Genomic DNA, 20476 nt, shown 5'->3' with positions numbered 1-20476 from the left:
AGTCTAACTGGCCAAGGGAAGCCTACAGTTCCAAGGACTGGGTCCTGGAATGGGCTGCACCCCCACTTGTCAAGTCTAAGACGAATCCTGGGAAGCTTTTTTTTCGGTTATCTTTTTTTGTCTTTTTTTTTTTTTTTAAAAAAGACCAGATCACTTAAAGTGCGCCCTGTGACTGGGGGTGGGGTGGGGGGGGGGGGGGTGAAACAAGGATAAAATCCCAAACTAGAGGAGGAGGAGTGGGCGGAGGCAAACCAGAAGGTTCTCAAAAAGCGGGAACAATGCACGCACATCCTCTGCGGACACAGAACACTGGGTGACCCGTTAAAATCACTGAAAATCCAAAGAGTAAATTGGCCTCGACTATGAAAGGGCCTGTGGGTCCCTTTTCTGTGGGATGAATGTGAGCGATTTGAGTCCCAACATTTAGGCCGATGATCACTCCCAAGCAGAATAAAATGGTGGTGTGTGTCCTGGGGCGGGGGGGGGGGGGGGCGGAATGAGAGCTTAAGACAAGAATGAGGTTTTAACTCTGGGCACTCACAATTTGGTTCTGGAACCACATTTTCCCTTGGCAGTTCAACAAGCCAAACGGCTGCTGTATGTTCAGAAAAATCCAAGGTCTGAGAATGATGGACTACAGAGAACTGCAAGTGCAGTGGGTCTGAAGTAAAAGTAACTGGAAGAAGCTGCAGATTTCAGGGAAGAGTCAGAGTTGGAATGCGGACCTGCAAAAGCAATAATAGTTTTAAAGAATGATTTTTAAAGGTTAACCCCAAATAACTTAAAAGGTTGGCAAAATACTCATTTAAGAATTTTTGAGGCCCTGACCCGGTAGCTCAGTTGGTTAAAGCATCATCCATATCTGCCAAGGATGCCCATTTGGATCCCCAGTCAGGGCACATAACAAGTATCAACCAATGAATAAGTGGAATAACAAATCAATCTCATTCTCTCTCTCTCTCTCTCTCTCTCTCTCTCTCTCTCTCTCTCTCCTTACCCCCTCAAATCAATAAATATAAAAATACTATTTTAAAAAGAGTTTTTGAAAATATGAGGAAGGTAGGTCTGGGTTAAGTCCTGAAGAGTTTTGAATGCCAAGCCAATGGATTTCTTGGAAGGTGGGTGAGCAGAGAAGAGACATGATTACAACTGTGCCATTCAGAGATTGGTCCCAGGAAAGCAGCTAGGAGATTCCTGAAGTATTCTAGGTGAGAGATACTGAACCAGGCAGTGACAATAAAAATGGAAAGGAGGGGAAGAATGGAGAGGACTTGGCAACAGAGTGACTGGGTCGTGGAGAATAGACAGAGGAAGGAGTCAGCAATGGCTGGAGTTGTAAATTCAAAGGCAGCTGGAGGTTTGAAGGTGCCATGAACACAATTAGAAAATAGAGCGGGAGGGGCAGCTTTGGGAAAGGAAATTTGGGAATTTACTGAGTTCATGGGACTGGTGAGACATACAGATGAAGATGTCCACAAGATATCAGATGTGTAGAAATTTGTTTCTAATATGGGAGGTAGGAGACACTTGAGAATGGTAGTAATTGTAGTTGCTGCTTAACAACTGGTACCTTCATGCCAAGGATTTATATCTCCCATTAACTCCAAAATATCAGTTAAGGCAAGTCTCCCCAGTAACTTCACATTATGGCTGTGGTGTGAAGGGGGGACAAAAATAAAATTTAAAAACCTTTTCCTCTCATCTAGAAACATGGACTAAGACATATGAAATCAACAAAAGCATGATCTACAAAAGCAAATGCATTCATTCTCTACTGCTGTTGAACAAATTACCACAAACTGTTGGCCAAATTCAGTTCTGTGTTCTTTTAAGACTAAACTCCCCATTTTCTCACTGCCTGCTAGCCAGGGACCATTTTCAGCTCTTAGAGGTCTCCCACATTGCTTGCCATGTGGCCTATTCTATCTTCAGTCAGCAACAGAGAATTTTTCTCTCATCAAATCCCTCTCACACTCTGAATGTCTTTCTTCACAAAGAGCCCAGTTCACTTTAAAGGTTTATCTGATTAGGACAGGCTCACCTCAGATAATCTCCTCTCTTAAAATCATCTGACTTGGGCCCAGACGGCAGGGCTTTTTGGTTGAGCAGGAGGTCATGGTTCGATCCTGGTCAGGACCCGGTCGTGGGCTCAATCCCCAGTGTGGGGTGTGCAGGAGGCAGCCGATCAGTGATTCTCTCTCTCTCTCTCCCTTCCTCTCTGAAGTCAATAAAAAAATATTTTTAAAAAATCATCTGACTTGGAGCCTTAATTACATCTGCAAAATTCCCTCACAGCAGAACCTAAATTAGTGTCTGATTGAATAACTGAAAGAAGGTGTGTGTACATCAATAGCCAGGAATCTTGAGGGAGGGGGTGGCATTGGAGAATTCTGCCTACAAAAGCAGCAGTAAGATACATAGCAGAAGCATGTGAATCCAGCAGGTGACTCATTGGTTTGGTCTGGTTAGAACAAGCTTCCTGGAAAGGATCTATATCAACTTTGTTTCAAAAGAGATGAAAGCAGGACTTGGAAGAGAAGAACTCACACAGTTTCCAGGAGGGCGCCAGCACCAACAAGGACATGAGGCTAAAACCCATGCTCTGACCTGGCCAGCGTGGCTCTTTGGTTGAGCGTCAACTATGAACCAGGAGGTCATGGTTCGTTTCTTATTCAGAGCATATGGCCTGGTTTCAGACTCAATCCCCAGTTGGGCGTGTACAGGAGGCAGCCAATCAATGATTCTCTCTCTCTCTCTCTCTGTCTCTCTCTCTCTCTCTCTCTCTTCCTCTCTGAAATCTATCTATCTATCTATCTATCTATCTATCTATCTATCTATCTATCTATCTATCATCTATCTTTTTAAAAGAAACGAAGTCCTTTTCAGTTGAAAGTGTGTTAGCAATGCAGCTTCAGGGAACATAAAAAATTGTCTATAGGCAAAGATTTGAGAATTTTCCTAAAAGTAGGACTGTGAAATATAGGAGTATATGACTAGGGAGATTGTAAAAGTTCATTCATGCAGCTTTCAAAATGCAGAGTGGATTGTGATTTTCCTGAACTATTTTGGGTTGGAAAGAGAGACTGGATAACTGATCATTTCCTGCCTATGAGGCTGTGAGTTTGTATTTCTATTAGCCAGTGAAGGCAAGCAACTTTAGTATCACTTCTGTTGATTAAATGTAGTACAAACGGCAACCAAGAAGCAACAGAAAATAAAACAAAAGGTCTTTCTTGGCTCTAATAATCTCAGAAAACAAGTCAAGACAATCACATAGGAAACAAGTTGTCACAGTGTAGCTTTGGGCAATAAAAGTAGTAGTATGGTTAAGTGTCTTCCTGTGCACCAAAAGGTCACAGGGTTTGATTCCCGGTCAGGGCACATGCCTGGGTTTTGGGCTCTGTCTCCAGCAGGAGGCATGCAGGAGGCAGCTGATCAGTGTTTCTCTCTTACATCAATGTTTCTCTCTCTCTCTAAAAAATAAAATAAAAACATATTTTAAAAAACATAGCAGTATGCTGTTCATTTATAGCCCCCAGGACATAGAGAGAGAAAGGGAGAGAGAGCAGAGTGAAAGAGAAAGAGAGATAGAGGGGGGAGAGGAGGGGAGGGGAGGGGAGAAAGGAGAAGAGAAAGAAAAACTGAAACTTAGTGAAATATCACCTCTGTATCTTTTTAAAAGTATGTTTTTATTGATTTCAGATGGGAAGGGAGAGGAGGAGAGATATAGAAACATCAATGATGAGAGAGAATCATTGATTGGCTGACTCCTGCACACCTCCTACTGGGGATCGAGCCCATAACCTGGGCATGTGCCCTGACTGGGAATAGAACCGTAACTTCCTGGTTCATATCACCTCTACATCTTGAAGAAATGTCACCATATTGTGGCATTTTAAAAATTAAAAGTGCATACTTATCATGTCAAAACAAGAAAATAAAAGTGGATTTTTAATATCATGCTTTAAAAATATTTTTTATTGATTTCAGAGAGGAAGGGAGAGATAGAAACATCAATGATGGGAGAGAATCATTGATCAGCTGTTTCATGTATACCCCCTACTGGGGATTGAGCCTGCATGTGCCCTGACCTGGAAGCCAACTGTGACCTCCTGGTTCATAAGTTGACACTCAACCACTGAGCCACACTGCTGGGCTGCATATCAGCCTTTTAAGTGTAGACTACTTGGTTATCTATTAGATGTCAAATCACTGTGTTTATTACACAGTGATACTGTAGTGTTGCTAAAAGAATATAATATACATGAACATTATCAAACTAAGCACTCATTGCAATGTTCCCAGTTCACAGGAAAGCAATGGATAGAAAAATTAGAAAGTTTAAAATGGAACATGTTATCATAGCAGAATTCTTCACAAAAATAAAAGATGAAAATGTGGCTTCGGCCAAAGTGAGTTTCTGAATGGCTCATTTGTTAGCCAAGAAAGGCAGGCCATTTACTGATTATCAGTTAATTAAATTGTGTTTGATTGCAGAAGCCAAAGAAATGTGTCCAGGGAAAAAAAACCTTTTAAAGACTATTAACCTTTCAACAAGAACAGTGGCTCAAATACTGAAGGACATTGGAAGCAACATCAATAGTCATTAAACACACACACACACACACACACACACAAAACAAAAACAAAAAACAAAAACAAAAACAGGGCAGCCCTGGATGCTTAGCTTAGTTGGTTAGAGCGTCGTCCTGATATACCAAGTTTGTGGGTTCGATCCACAGTCAGAGCACATACAAAACTCAACCAATGAATTCATAAATTAGTGGAACAAGAAATCTCTCTCCCTCCCTCTCCCTCCCCTCTCTCTCTCCTTCTCCCCCCTCAAATTAATATAAATAAATAAACAGGGCGAATAATTTCAAGTGGTTTTCCTTGACTCTTGATGAGTTCACAGATGTTTCCAATACTGTTCAGTTGTTTACTCAAAAGCCAATGCTGAGTTTAAAGTGATGTAAGGATTGACCTGTATGGGTACTCTGTGTGGAACAACTACCAATGAGAATATTTCCAAAGAAATCAAGAAAACCCTGATTCAATACAACCTGAAGTAGAATCTGCTAATGTGCATTACAAATATGTACAGAGCAGAAAACAGCTTAGTTGGACAAATGAACAAAGCTTGAGAAAATGTAAGTTGTTTAAATCCCATGATTATTCATTTCATTATTAAACAGCAGGTACTTTGCAGGAAAATATTTGGATCTCTCTTGTGTTATTCAACCCTTAGTGTCAACAACGTACTTCATTCACTCTCATGAACTAAACCATTGACAGTTTCATGAATTTTTTTTTTGTCAGAAATAGAAGCTGAATATTCTGACTTGCCCTACTAACTGCAGTTTATTAGCCTAGCAGTGGTTTTATAAAAAGTTATTTAAAAGCTCAGGGCTGAGATTGAACATTTTCTGGATGAGAAGATTCACCCTCAACCACTGTTATTGAATACTGAATGTTTTTTGAAATTAGCTTTTACTCTATACTTGATAATGTTACTTAATGAATTTAACCTAAAATAACAAGGCAAACCACTGCTTATATGTGAAAATTAAACTGCAGTAAAATTATACTTCATTTCAATGACAACTACTAACATTGTTTGAATCAAAAGTAATGTCAAGTTATTTTAATTACTTCCTGTGCTGTAAAAAGTTAAAACAAAAATCAAGATTTGTATTCCCACACAAATTTGCAGTGGTTATATTTTCTGAGCTCAAATTACAGTTCCAGTGGCATTTTTCGAACCTTGATGCAAAGTGCAAAGGAAATTTCTATATTTTAAAATTAATCTGTTCATTTGAGGAGCTTCCACCTAAATTTCAATTGGAGGTGATTACTCTGCAATGTAATGACATGCTAAAAGGCAAATATTAAAAGAAGAATCTAATTGAATTCTCAAAATGCCTTCTAAGAGATGAATATGATCAATTAAAATCAATTGCTTGTGGATGGATATCAGTATTTGATAGTACTTATTTTTGTTCCAAGATGAAATACACAAACTCTCATTACAGATAAGCATTAACAGATGAATATTTGCAAATGTTTTTTTAAAGTATTTAATACCTTTATTAACAGGTGCATACAGCTTGTTGACTCTTTTGAGAAATCAATTTATAAACTTTATTACAAGGTAAAAATGAGGTTTTTAAAAATGTCAATTTGGTCATATGAAACAATTTAAAAACCTTTAAAGATGTATTGAGATTGCAGGTAATTTTGATGACAGGGAACACTCACTTTGAACCCTAAGTAAGTGAAATGTTATCCCCATCCATCAAAGAATGCCAGTCTGATCATTAGTGGACCTGTATTATAAAAATTTATACTCAATTATTATATTTTTAATTTCATCAATAAAACATTTGTGGAAATTTGTTCTCTCTCTTGTTATACAAGTACCTATGTGATGTTTTTGATTTTACCTCTTGGCCCTCAAAGCCTAAAATATTTACTCTCTAGCCCTTTACAAAAAAGTTTAGCCACCCTTGCACGAAAAAAGCCACATGAGGGGGTGAGACTATTTGTAATTGATTACTAAACAACCAGTATATAGCACAGTGCCTGACACACAGTAGAATATCAATAAATACCAAATAACATAGAATCATAGGGATGACATTGGACTAATACCAAGGAGCAAACACTGTGATTCTTTCAAACTTGCATTGATATTTCTTTTATATTTTGTTTAACTCAGGTTTGTTTACATCTTGAATATCTTGAACAGTACACTTCTTCCTGCCAACCTGTCAATTTTCTAGTCATAAATTCCTGCTATCTTCAGTACGTTCCCTGTTAAAAATCCACATTTTGGTGTCAGAACTTTGATTATTGAAGTTATTCAATGTAAACTGTTTCAATATCCTTATTCTGGATGGCTCTAGGATCTGTCCTCTGCAAAAAGCATTCTGGGAGAGTTTCTGGGTTGGGGAAAAGGAAGAGTGGAAGGTGTTCACTTACACCTGTGGCAAACAGGATCATTAAGATGCCTCTATTTGCAAATCATTTATTTATTTTTTAAAAAAATATTTTTATTGATTTCAGAGAGGAAGGGAGAGGGAGAGAGAGATGGAAACATCAATGATGAGAGATAATTATTGATTGGCCGCCTCCTGCACGCCCCCCACTGGAGATCAAGCCCACAACCCCGGCATGTGCCCTTGACCAGAATGGAACCTGGGACCCTTCAGTCCACAGGCTGACGCTCTATCCACTGAGCCAAACCAGGTAGGGCTGCAAATCATTTATATGGTTATGGTCTAGTAACCAGAATATATAACAATTCGTACAATTCAACAATAAAATGACAACCCAATTAAAAATGGGCAAAAGATTTGAGTATACATTTCTTCAATAAGTGACCAATACATGTAAAAAGGTACTCAACATCATTAGCCATCAGGGAAAGGGAAATCAAAACCACAATGAGATACCACTTCACACCCATCAGGATAGCCATGATAAAAAAGACAGGCAAAAATAATCATTGGTGAGGACGTGAAGAAATCAGAAGCCCCTCCTCCCTCGGATTCCTGATGGGAATGGTAAAGGCACTTTGGAAAACAATCTTGGCAGTTCCTCAGAAGTTAAACATCAAGTTACTATATGATCCAGCAAATCCACTCCTAATTATACACCAAAGAGAACAAAAAACATATGTCCTCACAAAAACTTTGTACACCAATGTTCATATAGCATTAGTCATTATATCCAAAAAGTAGAAACCACACAAATATTCATAACTGATGAATCAATAATCAAAATATACTATATTCATACAAGAAAATATTATGTAGCTATAAAAAGGAATGAAGTTCCTTTTACTGATTCATTACTACTTTTTACTAATCCACACTACAACATGTATGGACCTTGAAAACATTAAGTGAAAGAAGCCAGTCACCAACTACCACATATTGTATTATTTGATTCATATGAAATGTCCAGAAGAGGCAAATCCATAGAGTCAGAAGGTAAATTAGGGATTGCCAGGGGTTGGGAAAGAGGTGGGGAGTGAAATCCTAACCACAAAGGATTTCTTTTGGGGATGATGAAAATTTTCTGAAGTTAGTGGTGGTGGTTGTACAACTTTGTGAATATATTTAAAAACTACTGAATTATACATTTTAAAAGGGTGATTTTATGTTATGTGAATTACATCTCAGCTTTAAAAAGTCTTTACTTTGTTAGGTACTAATCCTGAATATAGCCATTAAAATCATAGAGGCACAGACGGGAGCGAGCTGGAAGAGGTTAATGGGCGGAAAAGGAGGACCTATGTAATTCTTTCTATAATAAAGATGAAAAAAAATAAAATGAAAGAAAAAAATCGTAGAGACACACCTAAAATCTGTATTATGCATATTGTGTAAATATAGTCCGTTTTATATATACATGTACATGCATATACACATACATACATGTATAGAAATATAAATACTTTAAATAATATTAAGGGTATCCCAAGCAAAGCAGTCCCAGCTAACAGGCAAGGCAACGGAGGTTCTGGGCGACTCTGGACGACTCCCCGCTCCCCCCGCCCCCCCCAGCATCTTAGCCTAATGAGACAGCCCGGAAGTTCACATGACTGCTACTGACACGTGATTAGCGGGACTGTAGGGGAAAGACTCAACGCGCGCGTCTCTGACGTAATTTATGCGCGACTCTTGTTTTCGGCGTTGCGTTTGCCGGTTTCTCTGAAGTATGCCTAAAGTTGTGTCCAGATCTGTTGTCTGCTCCGACACCCGGGACCGGGAGGAATATGACGATGGCGAGAAGCCCCTCCATGTGTACTACTGTCTGTGCGGCCAGATGGTTCTGGTGCTGGGTGAGTAGTGGGGAACTGGCGCGCGGGGGGTGGAGGCTCTGTAAGGAGCAAAACTTACGGTTCTAAAGTGTGATTTTTCTTCTGGCTGTGATCTGGGAGCCAAGTCTATTTGAAGATTGGTAGGCTTTCCCTCTGCATCAAAATCCTCCCTGCACATCCCCGCCTCGGAATGCAGCTTTCTCTTTAACCTTCTGCCTTTGCATCCAAACCTCCCTGAAAACTAATTACTCCTTCAGAAAAGATACACTGTTTCTTCCCCTCCTCTTACTTCGCCTCCGGATGCAGTAATAGCTCTTATAGGAAATGAAAATAGAACCCTTCCTTGATCTAACATTCTCCTCCAGCTATAACCCCATTTCTTTGCTTTTTTAAAATAGCAAAAGTTCTAAAATGAGTTGCCTATATTGGCTGTTTCTGCAACCTCACTTCCCACCTCACCATCTAAACCATATTTGTCAAACTTAATAACTGAACATATTACCAGTTCTACTGGTCAGTCAACGGTCATTTTAGTTTCCATCTCAGCAGCATTTGACAGATCGGAGCACTCCATCCTTCTAGAAACACTTGATTTGCTCCCAAGACTCTACACTCTCCTGATTTTCTTCCTATCTCGATTTTTTTCCTCTTCTGAGTGTCTGGTTCCCTTTTCTGTCTCAGACTTTGGCCTTGCAAGGCCCTGGGGCTCAGTCCCCTGACCTGTTCTCAATCTGTAATCACTCCTTAAGTGATCTCAGCCATTCCCAAGCTTTGAATACGCTTATGACTCCCAAATGTTCATCATTAACCTGCATTTTTCCTCAAACTCCACCTGCCAATTCCATGTCTCTATTTGGATGTGTAAAGAGCCTCTCAAAGATATCATTGACTTCATGATGCCCTACTCCATGCTCCTCACTGTTCACCTCATCCATTGATTTTTAGAGTGAGTGGAAGGGAGGGGGAGAGACAGAGAGAAAGAAACATCCACGTGAGAGAGACACTTCGATTGGTTGCCTCTCACATGTACCCTGACCAGGGTCAGGGATTGAGCCTGCAGCCGAGGTATGTGCACTTGACCGGAATTGAACCCGGGAACCTTCAGTCTGCACGTCGATACTCTATCCACTGAGCCAAATTGGCTGGGGCTCTTTTTTTTTTTAATCCTCACCTGAGGATATATTTTCATTGATTTTTAGAGAGAGAGAGAAGAAGGGGGGAGGGGCAGAAGGGAGGGAGGAGGGAGAGAGAGAAAGAGAGAAAACCATCGATCGGGTGCCTCCCATACATGCCCTGACTGGGGATCAAACCTGAAACCTTTTAGTGTACAGGACAATGTTCCAACCAACTGAGCCACCTGGATAGGGCTCAGACTCATTCTTGAACTCTCTCTCTCTCTCTCTCTCTCTCACTCTTGGCTGAGTACAGTGAACTTTATTGATGCATGACAAGGTAGGGCTCCCTAAGCCCCTCCCCTTCTTCAGGGGGTCTGGGATAGAAACTGTGGAGATCAGGAGATTTTCAATATTTTGGGGGATTGGCCAAAACTGGTTTGGCTCAGTGGATAGAGCGTCGACCTGTGGACTGAAGGGTCCCGGGTTCGATTCCAGTCAGGGGCACGTGCCTTGGTTGCGGGCACATCCCCAGTGGGAGGTGTGCAGGAGGCAGCTGATCGATGTTTCTCTCTCATCGATGTTTCTAACTCTCTATCCCTCTCCTTTCCTCTCTGTAAAAAATCAATAAAATATATTTAAAAAAATATTTTGGGGGATTGATTTGGGGCAAGGACTCCCCAGCAGCTGGGGGCCTCTCTTCCTTTCACTGGGGCTGGTGGTCCAGAGGGCTCTTACTGCTTGGAGGCCATGTGGACCATAAGGTCCACCATTCTGTTGCTGCAGCCAAATTCATTGTCATACCAGGAAACAAGCTTGACAAAGTGGTCATTGAGAGCAATGCAGTGCCAGCATAGAAGATGGAGGAGTGGGTGTCACTATTAAAGTCGCATGAGACAGACAACCTGGTCCTCAGTGTAGCCCATGATGCCCTTGAGGGGGCCCTCTGATGCCTGCTTCACTACCTTTTTGATATCATCATGTTTGGCAGCTTTCTCTAGATGGCAGGTCAGATCCACAACTGACACATTAGAGGTCGGCTATGGAGACTCTCCCTGAGCCTGCTTCAAATCAGATGAGGCAGAAGGCGCTGGCTCAGGGGCAGTCTCCATACCCGCAGGCCTGTGTCTGTTGCCCATTAGGATGCAAGTTACCTTCTTATTTCTGAGCGGAGCACCTGGAAGGGTGTCCCTGCAGTGGGTGGAAGAAAGAGAAGAGGGCACCGATCCTAGCATCACCCCTTTTGATGTTGGCAGCATCTTGCCCCTAGAAGATGGACAGGGACTTCCCATTGATGACAAGCTTCCCATTCTCAGCCTTGACTGTGCCTTTGAACTTGCCATGAATAGAATTAGGAGCATATAGACCATGTAGTTGAGGTCAATGAAGATGTCATTGATGGTGACAATGTCCACTTTGCCAGAGTTAAAAACAGCCCTTGTGACCAGGTACCCAATACGGCTAAATCTGATCATTCTGACCTCCACCATCATATCTCAGGGTTGTGGCTGGCACTGTGCAGGAAGACACGCTGTCTGATGAACAGAAGGAGCAGAGAACCCAATTGTCCCTTTCTTAACCTTACACCCATCCAGTTCATCAACAAATTTGGCAGGTGCTTCCTTAAAAAGCTATCTAGAATATGACTACTTCTTATCACCTCCATTTCTACCACTGAAGTCCAAGCTACCATCATCCCTCACCTGGATTGCTGCATTAGCCTCTTGCTCTCTACTTTGTCCCCATTGGTGTATTTTCTACACAGCAGCCAGAGTCCTGTTTCAAACCAGTGTTTCCCTGTAACACCGAGAATAAAACCAAAGTCCATTCGAAGGCCATGCACGATCAGACCCACAGCTACCTCTCAGATTTCATCTCATAACATTCTTCCCCTTGCTCACTGCACTCCAGCCACAGTGATGTTTCTGCATCATGTCAAAATGTTCCTGCCCCCAGGCAGGTACTTTGGGATTGGTATTTAGTCTGTCTCCACCACTCTTCCCTCAGTGCTTCCTTACTTTATTCAGGTCTCTGCTAAAATGTCACTTTCTTAGAAAACTTTTCTCTGGCTGCCTTATGTAAAATAGCACCCCTGTCACTCTGTCCTCTTACCCTGCCTGATTTTTCTTGGTAGCACTTAACACTTTCTGAGATCACTGTTCCTCCTCTTAATATTCTGCCTAAATTTTTTATTAGCACTTCTCATTCTCCAAGATCACATTATATAATTATTATTTTTAAATTTTCTGCCTCCTCCACTAGACTAAATTAATCAGGTCAGTCACTTTGTCTGCTTTGCTCTTTACTGAACCCCCAGCACAGTGTTGGAACTGTGCCTGAGTATATGGAGGAACCTTACATATTTATTGAATAAATGAATTCTCTTTTGATCACCTAGAGTTGGGTCTGAATTTTTGTTCTGCTTCTTATTAAATGTGTGACATATCTCTTACCTTTCTAAACCTCAAGTCCCTCATCTCTATTTTTTAAATACATTTTTATTGATTTCAGAGAGGAAGGGAGAGGGAGAGAGATGGAAACATTAGTGATGAGAGAGATGGGCTGCCTCCTGCACGCACGGTCCCTATTGGGGGTCGAACCTGTAACTCGGGCATGTGCCCTGACTGGGAATAGAATCATGACCTCCTGGTTCATAGGTCAACACTCAACCACTGAGCAACACTGGCCAGGCTCAAATTCCTCATCTTTAAACTAGGAATACTAAATATCTACTCTTAACAGGTCAATGTGAATAGCAACGAGCTATTGTGCAAACTACCTGGTGATCTCTAACTGCCCTCTCCTCCTCCTCTGTTAATCTCAATTCCCTCTGATCACTTGACTTCTCTGTGATCCTTTAGGTACTTAGTTGGCAATATATCAATTTCCCATCTGCTTTATAACTGTACATTATTTACCATGTGTTTTTGTATTAAAACTTTCCTAACAGGGATGGGTCATCTGCATACTATATATAGCATACCACCTACCCTCTCTATCCTTTTCTAAGCACTTATCCACTTTTCTCAATGCTTTCCTCATAGGCATTGTAGTATGCTTGATTATTTCTTCTGATTCTAATGCATTATAATACAAACCAACTGTACCATGACGCTTGAATCACAGAAATATCAGAAAACTTGAATTGTAGTGCTGGGAAAGACTTTTGAGATAATACAATCTATTCATCCTTCAAATAAAGTAAAAGACCCCAAAAAGAAGTGACCTGCCAAAGATCACCAGGGTAATAACAGCACTGGAACTGAAATCCAGGTGTCCTGATACCAAGTAATTTTTAGTTGGAAAATTCAATAATAGCCGAAACCGGTTTGGCTCAGTGGATAGAGCGTCAGCCTGCGGACTAAAAGGTCCCGGGTTCGATTCCGGTCAAGGGCATGTACCTTGGTTGCGGGCACATCCCCAGTAGGGGGTTGTGCAGGAGGCAGCTGATCGATGTATCTCTCTCATCGATGTTTCTAACTCTCTATCCCTCTCTCTTCCTCTCTGTAAAAAATCAATAAAATATATTAAAAAAAAAATTCAATAATAGGCTTCTATAAGCATAGTAATTAAGTAAAACGTACACTGAAAACTTCTGATTGCCTCGGGATATTTTCCAGTGACTCTAGTGACCAAATCTTTCTTCATTACTTCAGACTGTCAGCTGGAGAAATTGCCTATGAGGCCCCGGGATAGGTCCCGGGTGATTGATGCTGCCAAACATGCCCACAAGTTTTGTAACACAGAAGACGAGGAAACTATGTATCTTCGCAGGTAAGAGGTCGATGTTCTCTAGCTAGGATGTCCTTATTGTGTTGGGGTCTAGTCTGAGGACTAGAAATACTCCATCTAGCGTTGAACATGTCTTTTGGGCCCAATACATTGATGTTTGTGGTAGATCTCTAATTTCTGTTAATGCAGCAGTAGCTCTATTGTGTTTTGTTGAAATGGTGCTGAGATGTGATTCTTTTGCCATTTGAGAGCTGTAATTTTTTTTTGCAAGTAGAATGAATTCATTTAACCTGTAATCTCTTAGAGCATACTATGTGCAGGCATTGATCTAGGGACTGCATCTATGAGGATTAATCAAGTACCATCCTAACCATTAAAGAGCTCATGGCTCAGCGAGGAAACAGGCTACCTATTGTGATATGATGAAATACTGGTATGATGAACAAAAGGCTACAGGAAAACATATAGGAGTGGCTCATCCTGCCTGAACAGTGGTCAGGAAAGGTAGAAATAGATGGTGGTATTTGTGTTTGGCCTTGAACTAGGATTTTACAAAGTAAATGAGGTAAATTAGGAACATTTCAAATGGATGGAATACGGAAGCATTAAAAGCATCAAATATGTGTGCTTGGGAAATCTGAGTAGTTCTTTGTATCTAGAGCCCAGGTCACTCTACAGGAAGAAGGGGTTCAGGCCTCCTGGGGTGAGAACAATAAAATGCTGAAGCAGACAAGTTTGGATCTTATCTTCAGGCAATAACCATCTCCTTTTTCTTTTTTTTAAATAAATTTTATTGATTTTTTTTTTTTTTTTTAGAGAGAGGAAGAGAGAGGGATAGAGAGCTAGAAACATCAATGAGAAAGAAACATCGATCAGCTGCCTCTTGCACACCCCCTACTGGGAATGTGCCCGCAACCAAGATACATGCCCTTGACCGGAATCGAACCTGGGACCCTTGAGTCCACAGGCCGACGCTCTATTCACTGAGCCAAACCGGTTTCGGCCCATCTCCTTTTTTATCTTTTATTTATTTTATTAAATATATATATATTTGTATTGATTTCAGAGAGGTAGGGAGAGAGAGAGAGAGAGAGATAGAAGCAACAATGATGAGAGAGAATCATTGATTGGTTGCCTCCTGCACACCCTCTACGGGGGACCGAGCCTGTAACCCGGGCATGTGCCCTGACCGGGAATCAAACTGTGACCTCCTGGTTCATAGGTCAACTCTCAATCACTGAGCCATGCTGGCTGAACACCATCTCCTTTTTTAAGCAGAGCAGTGACATGGTTAGATCTGTTTTAAGTTTGGAAGTCCTTGATATATATGGGGAATTGAAACTTGGGAAGGGATAAAATTACATAGAAAGGTTGTGGAGCAGGAAGAAGAGAGGACTGGAGATGCAATCCGAGGAAACATGGACATTTAAAAAGCAGACATCATAATTGGAACATAGCCAGAAGAACCTGATGATGTGGAAAACAGGAAAGGACAGAGTTTCAAGAAGTGTGTGTGGGGAAGGAGGGTAGTCATCAACAAGTGCCCGATGCCACTGAGAGGTCAATCCTAGGGAAATAAAAAATCCATCATTTCATTCAGCAAATATTTCATTTATTGATCTCCTACCATGTGCCATGTGCTGACCTAGAAACCCGGGATATCCTAGTGTATTAATGTGCTAAACTGGATAGCTTAAAACCACAGAAATGAATTTTCTCACAGTTCTGGAGGCTAGAAGTCTAAAATTAAGGTGTCAGCAGAGCCATGCTCTCTCAGAAGGTTCTAGGGGAGGATCCTTCCTTGTCCCTTCCTAGCTTCTAGTGTTTGCTAGCCATACTTCTCATTTCTTGGCTTGTAAATGCATCACTCTCAGATCTGTCTGCATCATCATATGGCTTTTTGTGTGTGTGTGCCTCTGTCCCTATGTTTCTTCTCTTATAAGGACACCAATCACATTGGATTAAGGGCACATTCTACTCATACATGACCTCATCTTAACTAATTATATCTGCAACAACCCTCTTTTCAAATAAGGCCACATTTTGAGGTTTCTGGAAGAACATTACTTTTTAAAAATATATATTTTTAAATTTATTTCAGAAAGGAAGGGAGACGGGGAGAGAGATAGAAACATCAATGATGAGAGAGAATCATTGATCGGCTGCCTCTTGCACACCTCCCACTGAGGTTGGAGCCTGAAACCTGGACCGGGAATTGAACTGTGACCTCCTGGTTCATAGGTCGACACTCAACCACTGAACTACGCCAGCCAGGTGAAGAACATTACTTTTTAAGGGGCATTATTCAACCCAGTACAACCAATAAACAAGCAAAGAACCCTGCCCTTATGGAGCTTAACCCTTTGCACTCGCTTGCTTTTTTCTCGATTCCTTTATTCTAATGCTAACCATGTTGAGTCACACTCGACATCTGAGTGCAAAAGGTTAAGTTCTAGTGTTGAACTAGAAAAAACTACAGGCTGGCATCTAGCTATGTTTATTTAAGAAACCAAACTATTATCAGCCCGCATTAATGAAAAAAGTTAGCAACCACTGCTAGGTGACATTCAGTAGCAAATCAAGCATCAAGCACCACTGTGACAACTGGGTTTCCAGAACTGTGCAGTTGAAGAAAATTTTGGTCATATTTAAGATACAACCGGGGCATAAATTATAATAAAACTTATGATAGTCATAAAGGGAGGCCCTCCAGGAAATATTGGGGAAACACTTCATATGGTACATAGAAAGGTTTGTACTAGTAAGTAACATGCCCTATCTAAAGCTAATCCATTCTCTTGTGCTTTTTCTCCCTCCATTAATCTTTATTTAGGTTTCTGATTTTGAAAATTATTAACTATCTTAAGGATGAATAAATTATTAATTATATATTTATATAACATTACATATATAACATATTCTACACTAATAAAAGAGAAATATGCAAATTGACCATCACTTCACACCACCCACCAGCCAATCAGGAGTGAGTATATGCAAATTAACCCAACAAAGATGGCAGCGGCCCCACCCCCCAGCTGCTCCGAGCCTCTGGGCAGCATGCATGCAGGCACGGAGCAGCCGGGTGGGGTGGGACGCCTGCTATGAGGGGGGGTGGGGGCGGAGGGAGCTACAGGAGCAGCGCTCTGGCCAGAGCAAAGACTGAAGGCTGTGGCCAGAGCTAAGGCTTGGTTCCCAGGTGCCCGAGGAAAACTGGTGCCAGCAGCCAAGGGAAGGAAGGCCTATTGCATGAATCTCGTGCAACGGGCCTCTAGTATATTATAATTATATATTACTATATAGTAGTATTATATATGTGAAAAGAATTTCTATTATTCAGTTAATTCAGAAAGTAATCCAATAACACAACTAGGCCACAGACTCTGTGACATTATAAGGCAGATACCCTCAGTTCTGTGCCAGAAAACTGCATGGCTCTAGGCTGAAGTAGAAACCTTGGAATGCAATCAGCCTGATCCTGGAAGTGAGCCAGCTTCAGTCCCAGCCTTAGTGTTGGGTGCTGCTCAGGCTTGTGGCCTCTGGCCAAGTGACTGTTGGGCCACAGTTTTCAGAGTTTACCAACAAGGCATGGTATATTTCCCCCTTGGTTGATATTGTTCCTGCTCTAATCAAGTGCAGTCTAGTGTGCTTCCCAACTGGTCAGAGTGGAATTTCAGTCTCCTCTTTACCGTTACTCTTTTGTAGCCAATTGAGTGTGAGAACACCAGTTACTGAAAACATAGCAGTCTGCCGAACACAGGCCCCAGAGCAGTGGTCGGAAAACCGCAGCTCACGAGCCACATGTGGCTCTTTGGCCCCTTGAGTGTTCTAATGCCACTTCTTCAAAATAGACTTGCCCAGGCCGAAAACTGACTTCTGCGCATGGGCCACGAAGTTTCAATCGCATTGTACATGCGCCCCCGCACATGGTATTTTGTGGAAGAGCCACACTCAAGGGCCCAAAGAGCCGCATGTGGCTCGCGAGCCACGGTTTGCCAACCACTGCCCCAGAGGAACCCATCACTTTCCACCTCCAAGTCTCTCTATTCTAAAGTACTTCTCCTTTGACAGTGTTTTTTTTTTTTAAAGAATATATATATATGTATATATATATATATACATATATATATACATATATATATATTGATTTCAGAGAGGAAGGGAGAGGGGGAGAGAGAGAGAAACATCAATGATGAGAGAGAATCATTGATCGGCTGCCTCCTGCAGGCCCCCCATTGGGGATTGAGCCTGCAACCCAGGCATGTGCCCTGACTGGGAATCAAACCGTGACCTCCTGGTTCATAGGTCGACGTTCAACCACTGAGCCACACTGGCTGGACTCCTTTGACATTGTTCCCTAGTCCTCTCTTTCCCTTATCTAGCACTTCCCCAGTTACAAATCAGTGGGTGAGTTTCTGTCTGTTTGTTCCTTGTGCCTCCCTTGATGCTGTCTCCTTCCTTGATTTCTGTGAAATTGCTCTGGTGGTGGTTCTTCTACTTCCTTGGCTTTATAGGTCTTCTGTAGTCTTCTTCCTCTCCCTTAAATGTTGGTCTTCCCCAGGGTTCTGACCTTGATTTTCTCCCTTCTCTCTTTATACTGTCCTTGGACATTCTCACCACCTTTTGTGGTATCAGTTACATTTATATTCTGAGGACTCACAAAATCTAGATTTGCCTACGTTTTTCTCCTGTGCCTAGAACTGAATATCTGCCTACTCTACCTCCTCACCTGATGTTCTACCTCAGATCCAACATGACTAAGGCCAAACTCATTATTTCTCTAATGTGGAAGATATTGCAGATTGGTTCAATCAGCACCACTCCAAATCTTCTCTCATACCCGCCTAAATACTAGAGTCTATAAAGTTAGTACATATTCCAGCCTCCCCCCCCAAAAAAAAACCCCCACAAAAACCTCTAATATTCTGAATGTGACTTAGCTTTTGCCAAGTAAAAAGGATGGAAGTAGAAATTGTTGGGTGGGGCTTCCAAGGAAAACCTTTTCTTCTCTTATTTCTTCCTGCTATTTTGGAAAATGGATTTGATAATTGGAGCACCAGCAGCCATCCTGGGACTGGGAAAGAAAGGCCACAAGAATTGCACAGCTCTTGCCATGCTATTCTTGGGTCTCAACCATTGCCAGGAGCCACCTTCCTCTAGGCTTCTTTTACATGAGAACAAACTCTTGTGTTGAAGCCACTGCAGTCAGGTCTCTGTAACTATCAGCCAAACACAATTTCTTCTTTTTTTTTTTTCCTCCTATGCTGATGCCACCATTCATGCAGTGGCCCAAGGCAGAAATCTGGGAGCCTATCCTCTTTATCTCATCCATCCCTGCCCCCACAATCCCCTGCACACATCCACTCACCATGTACTGTCTGTTCTATCTTGTAATCTCTCTTGTGGCTGCCTCCTCATGTTTGGCCCTGCTACCCTGCCATCATTCTGGTACCCAACTTCACTTGCTTGGGCTGCTGAAGTGACCTTTTTTCTGGTCTTTGGCCTTAACTTTTACTGTCCTTCTGCCTGAATGATCTCAAATGCACATTATTTCAATCTCCTGCTTCAAATCTTTCAGTGATTCTTCATGACCTATAGCAGTGCCTTTCAAACATTTTTGGACTAAATCCTTTCTTAAAATTAAATTCTTACCCAAGAGTATAAATCATCAGGAAGCTGCTCTGTTTTGGGAGGAGGTGAGCCCAACCCATTAAGAACTCCCTTCCCTTCCCCTATCTGATTTCATTTAGGGGTCATTGTGGAGCACAATTTAAAAAATTCTGGTTAGCAGGATAAAATCTAAGCCTGAGGATTTAAAAAATCTCTGTGATATGGTCTTGGCCTGCCTGGTATGCCCTTGATTTTTTTTTAAACAACTGAGAAACATCATCTCATATAGTTCCTGTGGGTCAGGAATTCAAGAGCAGCTTAGTTGGGTGGCTCTAGTTTCTCACGAGGCTGTGGTTAAGAGATTGACTATGGGTGCAGAAGTTTGAAGTTTTTATTGGTGCTGGAGGTTCCACTTCCAAGGTGGCTCACTTGCATGATTGGCAGCTGAGTGTAACTGTTGGGGAAAAGCCTCAGTTTCTCACCACAGGGATTGTCCATAGGGCTGTTTGAGTATCCTCAGTGACATGGCAGCTGGCTTTCCACAGTGTGAGTAATCCCAGAGAAAGCAAGGCAGAAATCACAATGTCTTTTATGTTCAAGACTCAAGGCACAGACTATCATTTCTTCAGTGTCCTACTGGTGTCACAGGTCAGCCCTATTTATTGTGGGAGGGGACAGTATAAGAGTGTCAATACGAGGGAGCAAGGATCATTGGGGGCCACCTTAGAGGCTGTCTGCCACAACCAGGGAGAATGATTGGTTTAGTTTTCAGCCTTCCCTATCACATATATTCCTAGAGATTAAAAATAGGAAAGCCCTAGCTGGTTTGGCTCAGGGGATAGAATGCCAGCCTGGACTGAGGAGTCCCGGGTTCATTTCTGGTCAAGGGCACATGCCCGGGTTGCGGGCTCGATCCCCAGTGTGTGTTGTGTGAAGGCAGCCGATCAGTGATTCTCTCTCATCACTGATGTTTCTAGCTCTCTCTCCCTCTTCCTTCCTCTTTGAAATCAATAAAAATATATTTTTTAAACAATGGGAAAGACAGCAAGGTTACTTAGTCTAAATATTCAGCTCATTTAATCACTTTTTAATAATCAAAGTACTTAAAAGCCTTGTCTCATTTACATTAGAGTCTCAGTATCTCAAAAAGATAAAACTTTTTGAGAGGAAGAACCCTGCCTTATACTTGATCCAT

General features: G+C 41.7%; 1 protein-coding gene across 1 annotated transcript in view; it reads left to right on the top strand.

Annotated features, from left to right (window-relative positions):
- The first annotated feature begins 8659 nt into the window (after nucleotides 1–8659).
- Nucleotides 8660–20476, top strand: part of STEEP1 (STING1 ER exit protein 1) — a 29899-nt gene continuing 18082 nt past the window's right edge. Inside the window, exons 1-2 of the mRNA XM_008156840.3 lie at nucleotides 8660–8848; nucleotides 13596–13713. Of these exons, the coding sequence (XP_008155062.1) occupies nucleotides 8725–8848; nucleotides 13596–13713 (242 nt within the window). The 5' untranslated portion in view covers nucleotides 8660–8724. The remainder of the gene's footprint in view (nucleotides 8849–13595; nucleotides 13714–20476) is intronic.

The sequence above is a fragment of the Eptesicus fuscus genome, chromosome 1 (assembly GCF_027574615.1).
Source record: "Eptesicus fuscus isolate TK198812 chromosome 1, DD_ASM_mEF_20220401, whole genome shotgun sequence".
Lineage (NCBI taxonomy): Eukaryota > Metazoa > Chordata > Mammalia > Chiroptera > Vespertilionidae > Eptesicus > Eptesicus fuscus.
The sequence above is the reverse complement of the archived record's forward strand: the minus strand, read 5'-3'. Positions and strand labels throughout refer to the sequence as shown.